Genomic DNA, 18,603 nt, shown 5'->3' with positions numbered 1-18,603 from the left:
TGCATGTGAGTGCAGGTGTTGAACAAAAGGGAAGCTGCTTTGAGTCCTTTCCTATCACTCTTTGCTCACTGCAAGGGTGGTTTTGAAGTGATGACGCCAGTAAGCCTGGCCTGTAGCCATGGCAACACAAAAACATACAAAACACACACAAATACACACATGTACAGTAAACACAGGGAGATTGTCTCGTGTGGGAGAAATCGGGGGAAAGTTCCAGCGTGGTTCCTTTTTAAACAGCAGATGGAGCGAGATGTGCGGAAGGATTGATGGATGAGTGAGCGCAAGGAAAACAGCTCTTTATGTGACCGCTATCTGCAATGATGCAGAGAGGTTGGCGTTTTGGTAACTGTGGCAACCAAGATACTGTAGTCTCACACACACACACACACACACACTGATGAAAAATGAAAAAAACACAAACATTCATCTGAGGATCATTGACAGTGCTTTCCTGAAAATTCTGTTTCTCTTTAATCTCCTTTCATCTTTGTTTTTCAGTCGATTGCTTGCAGCTGTTTTGTGTTTGCTTGATGATTTGTATCCAAAACGGTTAATATCTAGATGAGAAAGTGACAGTGAAAGTGAAAAAGTTAGTTATCAGCTTTTCAGCTTATATACAGTACTGAATTGTAAACTACAAGCAGCACCATCTCTGCTTCCCGTATGAAAACATTCTGATGTGGTTTCAAGCTTCCGTGTCATAAATGATCGTAATGATCGTAATGTAATGTAATAAAGCAGCTTTAACTGTCATAAAACACCTCTGACACTCTAATGGTCAGTCAACTGCAAACAGCAATAACATTTACACCACATTTACATGTAAAACCACACGTACTGAAATCTGACATCTGATTCAGCCTCATCTCTCATTGGAGGTCTGTTGTCTTTACAACACACAACATCCGGTGGAGTTGAAATGGAAAAACAGAATTCTCGGAGAAGCCCCAAAGACTGATGGACGGTATGCTGACAATGGTATAAAGCTACTGCACGTCCTGCAATCAGGAATAAGGGAAATTCAAATCTTTTTCTTGTGCAGACAGCTGGCTCATGTTGTAATGGATTTCCATGATGACACAAGCTTCTAAATCTGGAAAGAAAAGGGGGGCAAAGTAATTTAGCAACATCTGTCCAAATCCGCTTTTTTTTTGTCTTTCCCTTTAAAGAGAAATCTTTGGCATTCTCTTGTTTTTCCGACATGTAGACGGTCATTATTACACATTCCTGCATTTCCTATTTTCAGGTGAAACAAAGTGCGTGAGCGTGTTGGCCAGGTGCCCGAGTAGCAGCGGCAAGATAAGAGGAAACCCTTATGGAAAGTGATGATGAGAGGGTAACGTGATCCAAAGTCACAAGGACCAAGACCTAGCCTCATCAACCCATCTCTCTCTCTCTCTCACACAGACGCACACCCACACAAACAAGCACAATTGTATACTATAAACTCACAATGACCATAGAATTAATCCCAAACATCCCGCGAGACTGCAGGTTCCTCTATACTGCCCAGAATGAATCAGTCAGCTCGGTTGTTTACATACATTCTTATAGAAGCTCCGGGGGGGGGCATTTCAAAAGAGAAATCTCATTAACACACATATAAACTCACAATTCTGGCAAAGACACATGAATAATTGAAATGTGCTGCATTGCAAATTGAGTTACAGGCTGCTGAATATAAATCTGGATTCCCACTGACATCGGATTGTTTTACATGATTGCACTGCATCAAAACACCAGTGCAGTCAAGGCTTTCTCTCTGGCAGTCATTCATACCGAGACAAAACACCATTCATATCACGTACATGGCTACGGTGAGCTAGAGCGACCACACAGTGCAGAGTTGGATGGATTAGTAATGAATCACCCAGGGAGGTGGACTGTTGCATCTTTCTTTGGTAACTCCCACATTGTCATGCAAACGTGCTACAACACACAGGAGAGAAAAACAGGCTTGAGATACAATAACAGGTGAAAGAGGAAAACACACACACACATACACACCGTGACAATGACATAACAGAATCAACCTGCCCTATGATCAGTTTAGATGAATAATTGACAAACCTCAGATGCTCCGACACACACACATTCACAGGCTACATCACAGATCCCTACCTTTTTTTTTTTTTTTTTTTTACAGCCGGGACAGAGCAGCAGCCATGAAGCTTTGCTCAGGAATTGGTATTCACCTCATGTCGCACAGCCACGAAGGGGGAAAGGGAGAGAGACAGAAGGGGGAGGAGAGCTGGGAACAGTCACCCATCCAGAGCTTTAAGTCTGGGTAAGATAAGTCCCCTTACCTGGCCGAGCCTGTCCTCTCACATCGCCATCTGCCGCTCTGCGCCCTGGACCACGAGCCAAACACCAAAAACCACGCCAATCCCTTTACTGCCCCTCTGTCTGGGAGAGAGAGAGTGTGTTTGCACGTAAGAACGAGACAGACCAACAGAGAGAGAGGGAGAGAGAGAGAGAGCAGGAGAGAGAGGGAGAGACAGAGAGAGGGGGGGCGGAAGCAGAATCTATGAATCAGTGTGTGTGTATGTGTGTGTGAAAGACAGCATGAGAGACAGAAAGAGAGAGAGGGAGAGAGGGAGCAAGAGAAAGAGAGAGAGAGAGGTATAAAAGTCTGATGGGTTTTCTTTTGTATGTATCCTGGAGGAGAGAGAGATCCACAGGCGGCAGCTTCATCTAGGTATATGCAGCAAGAGGCTGTACGGTAGCCTTGGCAACAGAGCCAGAATGAGGGAGAGTGAGCAAGGAAGCTGTAGAGCGAGATGGCTAGAGAGAGAGAGAGAGCGAGAGGGAGTGAGGGAGTGAGGGAGAGAGAGAGAGAGAGAGAGAGAGAGAGAGAGAGAGAGGGGGACTTTGTGTGTGTGTGCGTGTGTGTGTGTATGGTGGGGGGGTGATCATAACACATCACTGAGCAGTGAACACCCCCCACTGTCACCTCCTCTGCTTCCAAGCTGTAGGCTCTGCCACCCACCTCTCTCACTCATCTCCATCACTCTTGCTCGCTCCCCGGTCGCCCCATTGCTCATCATCGCCCATAGTTCTACACTCTTTTCCGGTCTCCATCATTTTTGTCATCCAATGCTCTCGCTTATCCCTATCGCTTCCTACGCCCTCCCCTCCCCCTCTGTTGATCTCTATCTCTCCCTCCCTCCCTCCCTCCCTCTCTCTCTCTGTCATTTCTTGTCTTTCTTTCCCTCTCTATCTCTCTCTCTTTCGCTCTCTCTCCCTCCTTCCTGTCCTGCCATATGGTAGGTAGCTTTTCTCTGTCGGCTCTCAGGACTGACCGGCAGAAATCAGCCGGCGTCCCTTTAACACAAATACAGAGGATTTATGCCCCACTTCAGCGCGCTCTTCTCTCCGTCCATACATCTCTCCCACACATCCTTGTCTTCCTCTATCCAATCAACTAAATCAACTTTGCCCCCCCCCACCCCCCCTCATCCTTATTCAAAATGACCTCTCCTCTACACACGCAAGTGCACAGACACACACACACACACTTTCGATTCCCGTAACAGCCACAAGGTCATTGTGACAGAGTCTAAAAGGTGAGTGTGGAGGCATAATCTGATAATAAATAATAATACAGGGGAAGATACTGATATCTGATGGCCTTTAGCTGAGTGGCTCCATATCGGCTACATGGAAACATCAAACTCTTACTTATCTTCCACATTTTCCCTCGCTGCGATTCAGCCATTAGAAATTCTGAATCTGATGTTCTAAGTTTGCAGTAATGATGTAATATAAAAGTTGCAGCCTTGTAAATAAGACAATACAACATATATAGTACAGATACACTTTCATGCTATGCTAGCTTCTGTTGTCAGGTAAATGAGTCAATATCATTATTAAAAATGAGTTTGTGAGTGAGAAAATGGAGGAGCAGCATTCTTCAGGTTACATATGGAGGCATCTAGTGGTCCTGAAGGCTTACTGCTGGTATCTTCATGAATGACTCACAGCCCGGCTGAGCCTTTGTCGTTCGTATACACGCTTGCCTCTGGTGTGTGTGTGAAGGTAAGCCACATCCAGCTTGCTGATTTTTAACAAGCCAATTGGGCTAAAGGCCTTTATCCCGCGGCTACTAATCCTCACTGCCGGGCTCGCTAACAAACAGTGAGCGTGACGTCAAAGCTGAATATCATTACCGTCACAGCAGCACCACAGGCTTTCCTGTCTGCTCCCAAAAGATGCCAGATTTGACTGTGACTCATTATGTCAAATCCAGATGAAGATTGTAGCTTCTAGCCTGTGTATCTGCAGCCGTAAAGCAGCCGACCACAGACAGGGAGGAGAATCTGGCTGCAAATATGCATTGGAGGGAATCGGGGAGCTTTTAAGTGTTCTTCTGATGACCGCAGGCTGCCGCACTCATCTTCCCTCCTCATTATTCACTGTGATACATTAGATCTGCGGGGAAATAGTATTATTGTAAAATCAGATTAATTATACAGGGATATATTCACTCACAGGCTGACAGGAAATTAGATAATTGATAGCGTTTTGTCCCTTAAACATGGTGAACATACATATTTGTGTTTAACAAACTGTGGTTGACCTATACAATCCAAAATATAAGGTTCGTCTATAGACTGTTTTAGAGTGAAAGTATTAATGAATAGTCTCACAGCAGCAGACATCAGAGATAAGAGATAACGTAAATGTCAGTACAGCAAAAGAGGAAGAGAAGTGACCTGAACACAGCTGACGACTGAAACACTTCACTCACTGACTGGAATGATACAAAGGAAATTATATCTATTGGTGGAAATAGTTCAGCTTTTTAAGAAAATCATCATAAAAAAAGCCCTCAGTATTTGCACTGGGAGCACTTTTGGGATCTTATGGGAATACTACCTCTGTTTTCGTTGACAAGTATCAATCTGAAGCTTCCTGTAAGCATTTTTTTTCTAAGATTGTCAGCAAGATGTATCTGCATGTATCTGTACCAACGCTGAAAAATAGATTTAAAACGAACAAAAGACAAACTCATACTGAGTATGTGGTATACTAAAGGCAGGCTTACGGTTAGGAAGGATCTAATCCGTCATCATTAAACACAGGCTGACATAACAGGCAGGGACAGGGCGAGAACACACAACTAATACTACGAAAGAAAGAAAAGTGATCAGTCTGAGAACAAAGACAAACTAGCAGGTTTGTATGTGCAAGCTGAGGGAAGGTTGTGTGCAGGTGAGTGGGCAAAGGTCGTGAACTCAAGGGTGACAGCTGCTGGACAGGTGAAGGATTGCAGTTAAGGATGCTTGAACATAGCCAGAGATAACTTATAACCAATGATAGACATTACCTTATTATATACTACTAATTTCATGTGATCACATACAAACTAACAAATCTGATTAAAACTTAAATCTGTCACTATGCTTTATTTTCTTATTCTCTCTGCTTCATTCAAAAGTGTATCTGGGGATCTGGGATGGAAATTAGTTTCTGTTAGAATCTCACTGTGGAGTAAATATTTGGTTTTCTGTGTTTAGCACTGTCCTATTTCAGCTAAACCAATAAATAAATGAATAAACTACGATGAGACACAGTCTATTGTATTTGTATGTATTATATTCTGCAAAACCGTAACACATAGGCTATAAACACTTCAGCATGTGATGACACGAGAAGGTTAATGACAGTGTTTGGATTTGTGTATGAGATCTGCTATTGGATACAATGCTTAAATTGTATGCAGTGAGTGTGCTTCTGTTACATTTCTGCTTGTGTTTGTGTGCAGTTGCCAATAGTGTGTATTGGGAGTACAGCACAGTCTATCCGAGGCTTATCTGAGGAGCTAAGATACGGAGAGAGAAATCAGATGCCTTTAATAGAATTTTTAATGGAGTGTGTAGAGATAATGTGCTTCTAGAGTGTCTCCACCCTCACTTCAGGCTTGTGTCATAGCGACCTCACCACCCCGCTACTGCTGCTAACCTGTTTTTAACATGGTATGATCCCACAGGGGACCCAAAATTGAGATTGGACTGTTTCAAAATGCTAGATTAGGACCGAATGTTTACTCCACTGCGCCAATCTAAACCACAAGCCCTGACAGCGAGGATGTAAACACACGTGTTCATGGGTCATAGCGGCAATTATGAGTATTTGTTCAACATAAACAAGCACATTAGAGGGAGAGAGATATTCATGTAGATGAGATTACATATGCAGTGCATAGTTTCTGTTTCCCTTGAACTCATAGCAATCTCAGAGATAAATATTTGTCAAAGGACATTTCTGGTGTACAGACAAACATTGGGACTGTGAGACAGACTTCTGAAACATGTTAAGTCTCTGTAGATTTGTAGAAGAGCAGTTATAACATGGACAGTGCAGCAGATGACATCCTTAACTGTGTTAGTGTCCTGGAATGTTTACATGTTACAAAATTAATCTAATTTTAAATTCTTCAAAGGCTGCCGGCACAAAAGAGCGCAAATCTAATTTCCTGTCTCACAGCAGTCACTGCTTAAGGTCCCTATCAAATAGATGAGCGCTTAATTGATAATTAGATGCAGCTGCCACTGCCACATGTCCAGCAGCCACTAAGACAGCTACATACTATGTACTAAGCTTTACAGTATTGTGTGTGTAATACACTTCGTTGTTATTAGATTATAGGACACATGTGCCAATGTCAGTCAAGGGGCGAATAGTACTTCCTGCTGCAGTGAGAGCCTGTATCACAGAGGTTTAGGCCCTAAAAATAAGAAAAAGAGGTTAGAACGATGATAATCACAACTCATCTCAAATCTCATCATACTTTCTCGCTGACTTTCCTTCTTTTTGGTTAAATGAAATTAAATGGCCATTAATACAAAATGACTATAAATGTTCTTTTTTGTGTGCATAAGAAAGGCTTGTCTAAACATTCTTTGAAAAAAATAGAAATAAGCTGGTTGTCATATGAACAAAATGCATCAAGGGGATTCGTCATGAAAATATGCATTTCATGGCACAAAACCCATTTCGTGCACAAAATCCTAAATGTGTTATATTCTGCGTCCCACGGAGAAGATCCAATGTTTGTATCTGATATCAAGCTGTGAGAGTTCAGAAACACTGCACCTGGCTGGACAAACCCGAGGAGGCAATGTACTTGCTTGTGCATTTAATGACACGATGAATCACCATCATTACAAACAAACGGAGATATCCTGGCTCAACAAAAATGACTGCACAAGTGTATAAGACAAATGGAGCAATTCTGAGTTATGCACATCCCCTGGCAACGCAGAATACCAGCAATCACCTCTAATTAATACCTCCATTCTTCTTCTTCTTCTTCTAGTTGTACCAGAAGAATTCCTCCATAGGCTTCACAATGGGGGATAGGAACTCACAAAGCTTTGGTTTCCTCTCCTGCTTGTGTCTTCGGAGAAAGAGGGGCAAACATTCAAAGGTCTGACGTTTGATCTTCAAAAGGGTCTCCCTGTGTGAGATTGCGCCGTTCTTTGAAGTTTTTCCAACTAATATCCGATTTTAATCACCCCAAAGACATCCTCTCACGTTATCACACAAGCTTTCTTCGCTCTATCTCTCCTCCTTTCTACTTGTTCCTTGATTATTACGTAATTATGTAATATGATATAAAATGATCACGTGAGATGACAAAATATAATGCCAGTGTAAAACATTTTTTAAATTATGCACGATTGCTGCTGCAGCCCTACATGAACTGACCGTATAAGGAAATGAAGACCCGGCCTGTTATCTAGAAAGTCACCGGTCACTGCTGCTGTCAGATAAGAGCGAGTCCCATGCGTTCATACACAACTGATACTGAGACACATCTACAGTCCAGACTGCCACAGCGGGTTTAAGGTTTATAATTAATCGGAATACAACATTTACATGACAGCTGGACCCGGTCTGATTTGCATTCTGCACAGAGGAACCTTTATACTGTATTTTGCCCTGTACAAGAATAGAAAAACACTGCTTTCCGCTGCGGTACACAAACATACATAGAAATACACGCCACCAAGAAGAAGAAGAGGAGAAGAAAGATCACACATTTGACCTTACAAGAGTTCAAAGGTCATTTCAGTTATTCAAACCCACAAAATGAGAACACACACACACACACACACACACAAACCAAATGATTGATTACCTATTCGTCGAGAAATTGTGAGAAACGGCCGTTACAAGTACAAGTGAAGACATAACATTATTATTAATCAATTATTTGTCACTTATCGATGGAAGCTGAAATCCTCATATTTACTGTCTGTAACAGCCTGAAGCTTTGAATCATTGGGCCTCTGCTTGATAATTGACAAACACAATTAATTACAGCTTTTATGTATAATTGTAATTGCAGTGTGATTAACTTCTATTGCTTTGAGTGCTATTATCTGTCGTTTCAAAGCTAAATCTAAGAGGGTTCAAAGGGTTATAACGTGTTATATGACGTCATGGGTCTAGCTGCGCCCCTGCCTGTGTGCGCCCTCTCTAAAACATTTACTTTGGCTTTGTGACGCGGTTACCAAGCGACCGCGGGGCTGCATTCCGTCACCCTGAGGGGTTATTGAAGGAATCTCAGTGTTGTGCGTGAAGCGTGAACGGGGGCCAGATGATGATGAAGATGATGATGAAGAGGAGTGGCAAACTTTACCAAAAACTTCCCCGAGTGACGCGCAGGACGCCGCTCCTCCCCGTTACAGAGAGAGAGAGAGAGAGAGAAAGAGAGAGAGAGAGAGAGAGAGAGAGAGAGAGAGAGAGAGAGCGAGCAAAACTTTCTCCTTCTCGCTGAACTCCCGTTTTTTGGCGGAGCGAGAAGACAGCAAAGTCTCGTTCTCAGTTTCCTCTCAACAAGTAAAAGTGAAGTGAAGTTTAGAGATGAAAGCGCACCGCGGGTAGAAAGACACACTCGAATCTCCGAGCGTCCACACCGGCATGATGACGCCGTCGCCGCGCTCACGCAGCCTCTCCCGGTGGACTCTCCTGCTCCTTTACGCCTGCGTCCAGGTAACACAAACACACACTCTTTCTCTCTCTCACACACACACCGCTCACCACTTTAATTATTACATGTATCTAATTTATGTGTGTGAACTTAGTGGGACAGGGCGCTTAGTTCGGGTGTTAAAGGTCCCGGGTGTGTCTGCACCTGTTGCATGCAGGTGATTTTGTTCCCGGTTGGTCCTGTTCATCCCATTTCTCTGGAGGAGGAAATTAAAAGATATGAAATTGTGTCAGGAGACGTTTGCTGACTGAGTTTTGACAGCTGGACGATTCCAGGTTTACCACTAAATGAATAATGGTCCTTTGAGAGCTTTGATTGGTTTAAAATGTGATGTCAGCAAGTCACTAATGTACAAGATGTTTAACAACGCAGAGTTATTTATGAGAGGATGCAAAGGGGAATGTTTGACTTATTTTGGGAAAGTGATTTGTTATTCCCTGCATTGTATTGTTGATGTTATTCGATCAGATCAGATTTGTCTTCACAGGTGTTACAGGTGCAATAGCGCCCTTCACTAAAATGTAAAGTGTGTTTAAATCCCCTCCCCTTGCTTTTGAGCAAACATTGCATAACAAAGTGACCCTGGCATCTGTAGCAGCCACAGATCCACCTGTCCTTGCCTCACTGGTCTTTCTGGAGAGAGAGAGAGAGAGAGAGAGAGAGAGAGATAGAGCGAGAGATAGAGACAGAGGGGGGTTGGAGAGGTTGAGAATGGCATGTGGGGATGTGTGTGTGTGTGGCCAACACACAAAAAGGGGTCAGGAATGGAATGAGGTGCAGCTCAGTGTCCCTGTCACTCCTGCATGCACACTACTTCACTGCAGAGCTCACGCATGTAGAGCTGCACTGAGGACAGGTGCTTCACACTGGACACTTCTATATTTACTTATCCTGTGATGTGGGAAACTAAACTAAAATAATCTGGGATGGTTTGAAAGGATGGATGGCGTCCTCACTCCTTCTGAGTCAAACCCAGACATCCTCTACCTGATTAACACATTACCGCCGCTGTCATCGATAAGGAAGTGAAAGTGTGAAGCTTGGTTAATTCAGTGAACCTCGATGAAGAAGAAGCGCGTTGTGATGCTCATGCAAATGTGGGTTTGTTAGTGTGTGACAGCTGCAAGGGCCTGATAGCACTGTGTGATCATCAGATATAATGGCTATAACTTGGTGTCAGTGTACAATGTTTGTGAATGAAAATACAGCATTTCAAAAAGAAACGTCTAAGTAAGTGATGGGAAACTATTTGTAGCGAAGTTTGAGACGTGATACTTGAGCTTAAGAGACAACACCTGCCACACCTTCAGCATCTCGTCTTTATGATTACATCAGAGATTAGAGTGCTGGTTGTGTAATTTTGAAATGTTTTTCTTTGTCTGTGAGAGAAATATATCAATGTTGTCGATAGCGATTGTTGCCTCTCATTCTTCTCTTTTCCTTTGCCCATTTGTCCCTTCTCTTCCATTCTCCTGTCTTTTTGTAAGGAGACGTTTGAACAGTGCCACCCGTCCTCTCCCGTCCTCTCCTGTCCGCTCCCGTCCTCACAGTTTCGCCCGTAAACACGCATATGACTGATTACTCCACCGCCCAGTGCTTCCTTTTAGATGCACTTGTAGGAAGTTTCAGGTGTGGTGGGCGCTAACCCCTTATACTGTCCCTCTGTGGTCATGGAAAGGGGGGGGTCATGGGTCAGGACGAAGAACAAATTACATCTATCGAACTAGAACCAGTCGGAAAACTCTTAGCTTTGAATGCAGCAGACAGAAGTACCTGTTCTGTCTGAGCTCAGTGTCGGTGGTGTTTTGTATCAAACGTGTTCAAAAGCAGAACAGAAGTTGAAGCGAGAAAAAGGGGAAATACTGTGTTTCTCTAAAAGGAACATTTTTGCATGCTATTTTCTCTACATGTGATACCTCCACCCTCAATTATCGTCAAAAGTGATACACTCATCAGCATATCACACTATATGTAACGCTGTTTTCTTTGTATGGAGAAATCTACAAAGATGATGAATTGTAAAATAGCAGTTCGCTTCGAGGAAAATGAAAAAGTTTGAGATCATTTTTAATTAACTTTTAAAATAACTTATTATTTTACAGCTTTTGCACCCTCATGAGTCAGATGATCAGTATTTGTTCGCCACACACACACACACACACACACACAGTACAGTTTGACACACCTGAAGGTACAAACAGGCTGAAATTGTTGTTTCAAAGTTAATCATTAGTGGTCCACTGACTAGACTATGTTGTAACTGCATTATGGGTACTAATAACATTTAGGGTTGATTAGAGACAAAGCCACAGCAGCTATGAGATACAGTTTAGACATGTTGTTATACGTCATAGGTACGAGGTGGATAAAAGGAAATCTGTTAACGTTACTGCCACTTAAACATTAATTGAGAACAAGTTAATAAGTTAATGAGTGAAACAGAAATCAGAGTTGATACAAGGCGATGTGTACCTGTAAACGGGGGCCTGGGAGGGATGAAGGACGAGTGAGAACCCTTCGAGGTTTAGGATGTAGAATAGTACACTTTTGCACATACATAGATAACCCATTATAGGTACATTTACAGTACAAGCACCCTTAGACGGAACCAGAAGTACACGTTTGGTGGGAAGTGCTGTTTCATGCAGTATTCGCCGTGACGACTCGGCAAAAGTATTCATCACAAGGCCAGAAAACTAGAAAAGGGAGTGAATGTGGAGTATACATTGGTATTGTATGTGTGAAACTGCTCTTCTGCATACAGTATATAGTTATGTGTCGTTTGCTAAGACACTTGTTGAAGCCAGGTGGTCTAATTTGACAATAGGACAAAATGAAATACACACACTGCAGTATATAGTAGTGAATAAAGTACTGTAGAGGATGTTTTATTTGTTTTGTTGCTGTATTAACCACAGGATTCTGACAGCAGAGACCAGCGTTTACATCCCATCCTCCTGACAATAGAGGAAGTGTGCGTCCATTTCTCGTTTAACTGTGACCACAATCTTCCCCTGACCTTCACCAGTTCGGGAAAGATCATTGTCATGTTTAAACAAAAACGGCCCCAAACTGTAATATTGCAACTCAGAATGAACTTATAAGGACATTTTCCCCCCACTGGAACGCTTGCTTGTGCATCTATAGTTTAAATGACATCAGGTTGTGTGCCTTGTGATGTCTGGAGTTTATCATCCTATGGCGTCTTTCTCCACACCCGTGTATGTAATTCTCTAAGGATTCCTCACAGCTTGCAAAATATGAATCATGGAAGAATGGCGACTTTCCTATCAGTAGGGAACATCTCGGCATCAGGAAATGAGACGTTTTACACTAATCTGTGCTGTGCTGGAACTATAGACTGTGTAATGATGCTGTTCTAATGCATCATCCTTCTCTGAAATGTGAACTCACACGACATAGAAACACTGTACACACTGTTTACACTGTTTACGTCGTCGGTCGTGAAAACCTCCGGGGAATTTCAAGAGTGAATCTTTCTGATGAGCGGGTGACGTCTGGCGCATTTGAATACACGTTTCCCCAATCCAAAAATGTAGTCTTCTCCTTGTGTCCAAAGAAGACAGCATAAGCCACCCACTGTCTCCCGTCCCATTATTGGTCTGCAGGACAAAAGTCACATATGAAATCGTCCTTTGTGTCCTTTGTTGCTGTGCCCTCCTCCACCCACTCGCAGTCCGCCCCAAACTGGATCAGGACTGTCCCGTTCCAAATTTACATCACCAAACATGTAACTTTGACCAGTGCTGCGACTGGATGCTCTGCATGTGTAAGATGCATTACAAAGAGACACATAGTCCATGTAAATGAGAGACAGGCTGCTCTCTCAGCCTCAAAGGCCGTATTGTCAAAAGATAGCCATCACTTTATCAGCCGGCAGCCAGAGAGCGTGCAGACTGGAAGCCACGCACGGCTCCCGCTGAGGAGAGATGAAAAAATGATTGTTTTTTTCCCACTTGTCTCTCTGTCCCTCACTCATAGTGCCTTTTACAGAATGCATGACCTTTCAAACAAAAAAAAGGATGAAGTAGGCATAATATATGGGCTCTTTGTGGAGGTTTAACACAAGCTCCTTATAAGGACAAATCACTTATCAGCTGTTTCTACTGCGTGTTTGCTGAATGAGTTTGTAGTGAATTGCTTGATGATACACTAGCCATAAAATATTAAGGTGATAATATATCAGGAATCTATTGTATTGTATGAATTGTATTGTGAGTTTTGGTGTTCTGCCACCTACTGGCCACAAATGTAGTAGTTTTATTAACATCCATTTAAGAATGAAAAGGAGAGACACACACAGCTCCTGAGAGCCTCCAAACGGAAACATCCATGAACCAATATGTAGATTCAAATGGGACAAATGACCTCCTGCGATGTGAAAAGCTTGTCAACACCACTGAGAATCAACATCAAACTGCAGTGTAGTTTTATGTCAAACTAAATTCATTTATCATTCATTTATTAACTCAAATGAATCATTAATCATTGCTCAACCAACTTTTCCATGGAGTGAATTTGTTTTGGGTTTGTGTTTCTGTCCCTTTGAAGTGAACAGGCAGTTATTGTCATTATCTTAGAGGGGAAAGATGAGGAGGCGTCACACCTGAATGTCACACAGAGAAGCTGATAATGGAAACACGCTTTTCACTGCTCTTCCTCGACTTCTGCTTCAGTTACTTTCCTCCCTCCCCTTCAGACGAGAACACATCACACCTTATATTTCACTTTCACACTTTCAAAGATTACACATCTGTGAACAGCGTATAAGTGCCCAGCCCCCTGTGTCCACAGTCTGTAGGTGTGGGTATATGCGTGTTCCTCACTCGGCATGGGTCAGAAGAATGAGGAGGAAGCTGTAGTGGCAGGTACATTGTACTCTGATGTGTATCTGCAGCCGGCAGCTCGGCACAGAACAGCACAGAGTGGCACCGCAGAGTCGGGTACGGTAAATACCACGTCACTGATTTCCATAGCCGCTGATCCGGCCCGTGATAACCATGGGACTTGTGTGGGAGGCTGGCTACCTGCAGGAAAACAGTCATAACCAAAACCAACATGGGAGGGAGGTTTTGGATGCAATACATATTTTTAGACATCCTTTGAATTGAGTCATGATTGTCTTCCACCAAGGCTCCTTTTCGTGCAGAACTGTTCCCTTTTTTATGTTGACAAAAATGATACCACAGTGGAATACTATGCAAAATACAATACAAGTAGAACACACATGTAGAAACAGGAAAGGGATTATCATCAACTGTTAGTGCCTGCCAATAGGGAAGTAATAGGAAGAACCCGTGAATAATACTTAATTTTTATGGTGTGGTTTAACAGTTAATGGTTAGGGTCATGTAGCCCAAATTTATAACTACAAAGCCATGTTTATGCAAAACTGAGATAAATTGACCAATCACGTTCTTGATGTGGAATCCCTCTCTCCGAGCCCTCCAGTCTAACATCATGAACCATTAAACAAGAGCTCCTTCAGGCGCTGTTTAAAGATTTGAAGTTCTAAAAATGTTAAAGCAACCAACTGACAAACATTTTTTACTTTACACACCGACACACACACACACAGATCCCCTCATAGTTCAATAGCTCAACTCGCACCTTTCTAGGGAGGTTTCAGGAAGATCCTCCTCACACAGTATGCTGACTGGATCTCTTACTGAGGGATCCTGGGAAGTGTCCAGGTCTCTCCTTTGGCAGTAGCAGTAGCTCAGACCCGTTCAAGGCAGACAAGCGCTGATTTATGAGTCAATGTCGTGTGGCTCAGCTTCCTTCATTTGACCTGACTTATGAAGTATAGCATAATAGTTCAATTGAAAGTACTTTAGGTTTTTTCAGAACCGTTATCAGGGGCGTCTGGGTGGGCTAAGGAAGGGCCAGGATGTTGTGTTAGTACAGAAACAATGAGTAGGTGACTCATGAGAAACGCCTGGGCCAGGGGTGTGTGTGAACTTTACAAGGAGAAATAATGATAACAGCCTGACAGAGGAGATGAAAGTCAAAATGACATCTTTCATCATAAATGATGTTGGCATCAAAAGGTGTATTGCGTAAGTGCTACGAGTCATCACTTTTAGAAATTTATTTTAAAGGGAATGAATCTTTTTGCCTCTCATAGCATTCATGAAGCCAAATATTGACACGTTAATTTCGTAGGAAAATACAGGACAGTTGCTGAGACCTCATCCTACGTTATCAGCAGACAGATTGGATTTCTGAGATGATACTGTATACTGTTACATGTCTGAGCCCAGTGTGTAGAAAAGTCCAGATGCAGCTAAACTGCAGACTGACACACACACACACACACACACACACACACACACACACACACACACACACACACACACACACACACACATACACACACACACACACACACACACACACACTTTCTCCTATTTTATTCATCATCAGTTTCTCTCATTACATCTCGCCAAGTTAATCATCACACTCTTTCCTATTACTCCTCTGCCACACACACAAACACACACACACACACAAAGCCAAATTTACAGCAGCATTTACAGCTGAAGAGGGGTCGACTTTCTCAACTCAGCAAGTCAACAAGGGCACCAGCAGCAGCCCCTCCACCTTATGCAACTTTGCGTAATTCAAGGAGCAGAAACAAAAAAGAATCATGCATATTTCTTTTCTGTCTGCCTTTTTGCTTTTGTTCCAAGTTATCAGATTCTGAGGACCTAAGGCTAAATAGGCTGATCTCTGAACAAACAGTTCTTTAGGTGATTTCTTAACTGTTCTTGCGTCAGATTGTTATAATGGAGGAAGGAACTGGGGCGTTATCAGGAGGCAAGCAGCAAAGTCAGACTGTTAGGAATGAGAGGGGACCAGGGTAGCGGGGAGCTGCCTTAAGGGTTGATGTAATGTTTACATAGTGTTAGTGCAGCTATTTCCTCCCCCTCATGTAAATGGGCCCAGCCAAAGGGCAAAAATACGCTACAGGGGGCACAAGGGTCACTGGTTTTGAGTCCTCACCAAGTATGTTTCATGATTAATGATGAACGTTGCTCCTTCAGTGAACGTCTAATAAGTGCAGAGAGTCAGCCTGGAGAGCTTCTACTGACCATCTACTGCGGTCAGAAAAATCATTTTGCTCCTTTACTCTCAGTTGATTTATAATAAGTTAGCCTCTGTTTTTTTTGTTTGTTTTTTTACATAAACACCATTAACGTGCTGTCACAACATACACCAAACACTTATCAGGTTGAAAGTACTAAGATTCATGAATTTTCCGCGTAGGCCTGAAGCTGAGGGTGGAGCAGGGAGGGAGGCTGTGCGACGGGTGGAGCGTCTGGTGGAAAAACTCCGTTATTTGAGTATTTCACTTCTTTGGTATTTTTAAAACTGTATTTTCCCAAGTGGGTTACTTCTCTCCCTGCGTCAGTGCCAAGGCATAATGGCTCCTGTGACTTGAGAAGATTTTTTGTTTATTTAGTCAAGAGCAAATAAGTGATACTTAGGAAGTGGGCCAAGGGAAATAAAGCATTAGGGAGTCGTAGCCTCGTGAAGTCACGTCCCCAGAGGTCTATTAAGCATGGATGCTTGGATGAAAACATGGAGTTGTCATTTTTGCTAAGATGCAGCTTTCACATGCTGGTATGTGACCATGTTCTCGTGGACATGAAGGTCGAGTTCCTTGTGATTCTTTTCAGGGTGAGACATCTGGAGCCAAAACCAGATGTTTATCGTCAGACTGAGTCGAGTCAGAATTTATGAAATTTTTGTGCTGCTAAAATAATATGTGAAATAGTAATATGTGAATGTAAAGTATGCGTATGTATGACGGTAAATTGTGTTGCGCAACGGCAGTGTGAGGGGAGTATGCTCATTGAGGAACTGCAGTAGAGGCAGCATCCACCAATGAAGATGTAAACATACTTTGATTCGTGCCAAGGTTAATCACTTTATTTCATTAATTGTGGTATAATCCAAATATTAAAGTGCATGGAAACTTACTGACGGGCATCCTGTCAGAAAGATAGTACAAATATATACTTTTACGTAAAAGTAAAAGTAAAGTATGATGTACGGAGAGTGAGAAATGACATCAGCCCCAAACAGCCCCTATTTATATTTTCACAGGGCGTTTGTGTGAAGGACAGTGATGTTGACGCCTTGGACCGGGACAAAAAGAGCAGAAGTATAGTCGAGTACTGTAGATGTGTACTTCCTGATATCTGCTGTTCCTCCACTAAATGTTCACAAAATCCTCGCAGTGTCATGTTTTTTTTTTACCATTTAACACTAGTTTGTCGCTGCATAAAAATTAACATGCAACTGAAAGGTCAAGATGAAGTGAACCTACAGCCTTCCCTTTGTCCTGACCTTCTCATATGGGCATGAGAAGCCCCTGTGCCAAACCAGACATCAAAGAGCACTGAACCCTGCAACACTGTCCCTCAGAAAGAATCCAGTCCCAGAGGGGGTGAGGAAGGGCGGGACTGCTGGTGGGATTAGAAAAGGAAAAGTTGAGGAGAGGAAAGGAGTCTCCAGAGAAAAGTCAGGAAAAGTGGCAATTTTCTATTCTATTCGATTCTATTCTGTTCTAATGCACCCTGAACATTTGTATAAACTCAATAACACCAACTGCAACGATGGACATAATTTGAAACATACCGCTATGTGTATTTATGCTCTTATTGTTAGGGGGAGTTAATGAATGACCTTAACTTTGCATCCTTGTGGGTGAGTGAGAAGAGAAACTGATGAAGGTTTGACCGGTGATGACCAAGGGTTTAATGTTTAGCTGGCTGGTAAACAGACTGATAGGCGACATGTCAGTGTGTGACTTTGGCCTGTTTTGACTAATCTGTAGTGTGGAATGAGAGCTTTTGTGTGGTCATGATACCAGGAAACAGGAAGAAATAGCCAGGATATAACCAGCAAAAATAGGGATAAAAGGGAATTTGAAATGTGTGTGTTTGGTTCCACTTGTGTGACATAGAGGGGTGGAGGGGCGAGGGGAATCGTTCAATGTCAATATTTGTTTGGTTTCCATTTAATCAGCCATTTCATTGCCAGAAAGCATTTTTTAAACATTAATAGTATTTCCTTCTTCATTTCATCTCAGTTTAACCAATATTAAACAGAAAAAAATGTATTTCACTTTCAAACAATTCACATTACTTTGTTTTTACAGGTTACATAAATCTTTACATCTGCCTTTTGTGTTTGTTTTAACTGTGTCTCATGTTGTGTGTAAAAAAAAAGAAATCGCACAAAAGGGCCTTGTTTCATAACCAGGTTAAATCCAAAAAGGAGGAAGAAAATTGGATGTTTTACTGGTGTCCACTTCCTTGTATGAACTCATAGTGACACAAACATCCACATCAGATCATTTACAAAGGTGAATCTATGGGAAATGCAAATTAAATGTCTAAATCAAATAGACCAACAACAGTTTCAGGTTTTCTCTGCCTGTCAGTGGGTGGATGGATTGCTGAGTTTCTATGAGTGACGACATGCAGAAAATACCAAACAGCTGTTTTTAGGAAACTGTGGAGGATTTGACCTCATTCAAAAGTTCCATTGCTGCATAATTTTTACTCAGC

General features: G+C 42.5%; 1 protein-coding gene and 1 long non-coding RNA gene across 3 annotated transcripts in view; one reads left to right on the top strand and one right to left on the bottom strand.

The window, feature by feature from the left end:
• Positions 1-384: 384 nt before the first annotated feature.
• Positions 385-7,799, bottom strand: LOC142990323 (uncharacterized). Its single transcript, XR_012960773.1, has 5 exons — positions 7,714-7,799; positions 7,296-7,402; positions 2,307-2,406; positions 1,809-1,929; positions 385-557 (listed from the first exon to the last, which is right to left on the bottom strand). It is a non-coding gene; the product is annotated as an uncharacterized LOC142990323 (long non-coding RNA).
• Positions 7,800-8,757: 958 nt separating this feature from the next.
• LOC143016152 (receptor-type tyrosine-protein phosphatase eta-like) overlaps positions 8,758-18,603 on the top strand; it is a 40,900-nt gene continuing 31,054 nt past the window's right edge. The window contains exon 1 of one of the 2 annotated variants that reach the window (XM_076170331.1): positions 8,758-9,003. In XM_076170331.1, coding sequence (XP_076026446.1) covers positions 8,932-9,003 — 72 coding nt within the window. In that variant the 5' untranslated portion in view covers positions 8,758-8,931. The remainder of the gene's footprint in view (positions 9,004-18,603) is intronic. The other variant, XM_076170339.1, reaches the window with a different exon arrangement.

Source organism: Genypterus blacodes, unplaced genomic scaffold (assembly GCF_046128005.1).
Source record: "Genypterus blacodes isolate CSIRO-AG114 ecotype Tasmania unplaced genomic scaffold, CSIRO-AGI_Gbla_v1 ptg000015l_1, whole genome shotgun sequence".
NCBI classification, from domain to species: Eukaryota; Metazoa; Chordata; class Actinopteri; order Ophidiiformes; family Ophidiidae; genus Genypterus; species Genypterus blacodes.
Note: the sequence above shows the minus strand (reverse complement) of the source record. Positions and strands in the feature narration are given on the sequence as shown.